A 2,276-nucleotide genomic window follows, 5' to 3' on the forward strand; every position below is an offset into this window, starting at 1 on the left:
TCCTCTCTCTGAGGCTGAACAAAGGACAGAGAAGCAGGCCTCTGGGCTGGGCCTGTCTGTAGGGGAGGAGGGACAGAGGATGGGTGTAAACAACACCGGCCTGCCTACACCCCGCAGGCAAGGTTGCTCCGCCATATGGCCTGATGGCGGCAGGGTCTGGGTATTCCTGTGCGCCGTGGAGAGGGCTGTCGTGGGTCTGAGGCACAGGCAACATGGAACCTGGATAGGTGTTCCCGCCAAGCGTATAAATTATTAACCGTACTGGATCGGATGTCCTCCAAGTTACTAAACATGCATCAGCAAACAAGAGCGTAACGGGAATATGATAGGGCCTCGCCATGGTCCAACTACTTATTCGATACTTCCACCTCAATGGGGAGGCTGTTTCCACTTTAGTGGGCATATTGATGCAGACAAGGGGCTTACGCTTGTGGATTTAATGTTTCAGAGACGCTGATATTCAGGCTCACTGAGTAACAATTCCACTTTACACTCCAATTACAGTGCTGTGTTGCAATACGAAACTGCATCGCAGCTCAATACCATTTATGGGATATTTGATCAGAGGAGATGTTGGAGAGACCTTTGGCATCTCCACTCTCCCCGGCCATTAATCATCTAACAATCTTGATAATCAATGGATCGGCCCAGATCCTCTCTTGCACACTCACACCTGCCAACTTCCCCTCCAGCGATGAGGTCGTTTCATTGGTTGACTGCAGACGTCAGCATGGTGTGAACATACTAATCCCAACATTCGGATTCGAAAACCGATTTAATGGAAATGACGTTTGTTTGTTTTTTATGACGTTGTTAGAAACGATTAGCCAGCTCCAAGGTGCAGCAGAGCAAGCAGGCAATAATTATGTTGTGCATGTACAGTTGCACTTCACAGCTGCCGATATTTTGTGTGTTTGCTAATGCCAGCCAGAGCATCATGGACAACTCCCACATTTGCATAGCATCTGAATTTGCAGGAAGCAACCAAATCAGCCGAGATGACACAAACGATAACTCTGCCAGGGATAGATAAAGCCTCAGAATCCGCAGTAAAGACGTCGTCTTTATGCGTCTTTTTTTCGCAGCCACAAATAGAACGAGCTGCAAAACTTCACTATAAATATCATTAAGGAACGTGTGTGTTCTGTTGCGGGACAGGCAAGATGCAGTTGTGTACTTCTTTTTATTGGCATCGCACTGAGCGGTCTGCGTATTACGTAGGTATAACTTAGAAATATAAAGAGGAAGCAGAACAGTCTGAGAACCGGTAGAACATGTAGAAAGCAACATGTAGAAACCCCCTGGTTCTTATCAAGCAAAGGCCGTTGCTCGTAAAGCGTTATACAGAGTCTGCGCTCTTCATGCGGTTTAGACAACATGTCACACACTGCATTATTATCCTGTATTAGAACCACGGTGTTAGCCCGCTAACAACACTAAATCCGTTCCAGCAATTAATTCAAGCTGCTCCATGTAGACATGAAGCACTCAGAGTCTAATAGCAAATAACGCACGGTGCATTGCGCAGTTATGACAAAATGTGTCACTTTAAAACTCAACAGCAATTCCCTCAAAATATACAGGCACTAACAAAACTAGGAAAATTACACGCATCAGGTTTATCCCGTGCACAAACTAAAAGGCGTAACTGCATGGACAGCAGGAGCTTTTCTTATGAGCTGCTTATGAGCGCAATCCTTCCGTGCAGTAGATGGAGACGCAACAAAGATGTAAACCGTGCCGCTTGTAGAGTTAGAAGTTGCGATCAAAAGACATTTTCTCAGTGCGCAGAATGAATGACAATACATACCATGTCGGGCGGTGTTGTGTGCTTGTTGGTCTGTAGAGGCAGACTAAGAGAGTGCTCGTTCCTTAGATGGAGTTCCACTAGCGGGTAAGGAGTGTGTATATTGGCCGTGACCAGAATGGGGATTGCCTGTGTGTATCCCTCCGCCGCACTAGCGCTCATTAACCACTTCCTTATTTCAATTCAGGGCTGTTGCAGCAACAGCAGCAGTAGCAGCAGCAAGTCAGGCCTCCAGCTGTCAATCAGTAGGCAGAAACGCCCGCAGTGCACGGACAGAAACATCCTTAAACTCACCTTAGACAGTTGAGCATCAGAACCACGATGGTGTACATAATGACCAAAGTAACATCTAGGACAATGACCTCAGAGACCCAGCAGTTAATGTCCCAGTATAGAAAGTGATGCCAAAATCATACAGTCATATACATACAAGAGATTGAATGTTAATTACATGTAAATTTGAGCCATA

General features: G+C 46.1%; 1 protein-coding gene across 1 annotated transcript in view; it reads right to left on the bottom strand.

Annotated features, from left to right (window-relative positions):
- The window catches only part of LOC103380713 (calmodulin), a 9,048-nt gene extending 7,064 nt beyond the window's left edge, over positions 1-1,984 (bottom strand). Inside the window, exon 1 of the mRNA XM_008312759.3 lies at positions 1,811-1,984. Coding sequence (XP_008310981.1) covers positions 1,811-1,969 — 159 coding nt within the window. The 5' untranslated portion in view covers positions 1,970-1,984. The remainder of the gene's footprint in view (positions 1-1,810) is intronic.
- Positions 1,985-2,276: the final 292 nt, after the last annotated feature.

Source organism: Cynoglossus semilaevis, chromosome 7 (genome assembly GCF_000523025.1).
Source record: "Cynoglossus semilaevis isolate Cse_v1.0 chromosome 7, Cse_v1.0, whole genome shotgun sequence".
NCBI lineage: Eukaryota > Metazoa > Chordata > Actinopteri > Pleuronectiformes > Cynoglossidae > Cynoglossus > Cynoglossus semilaevis.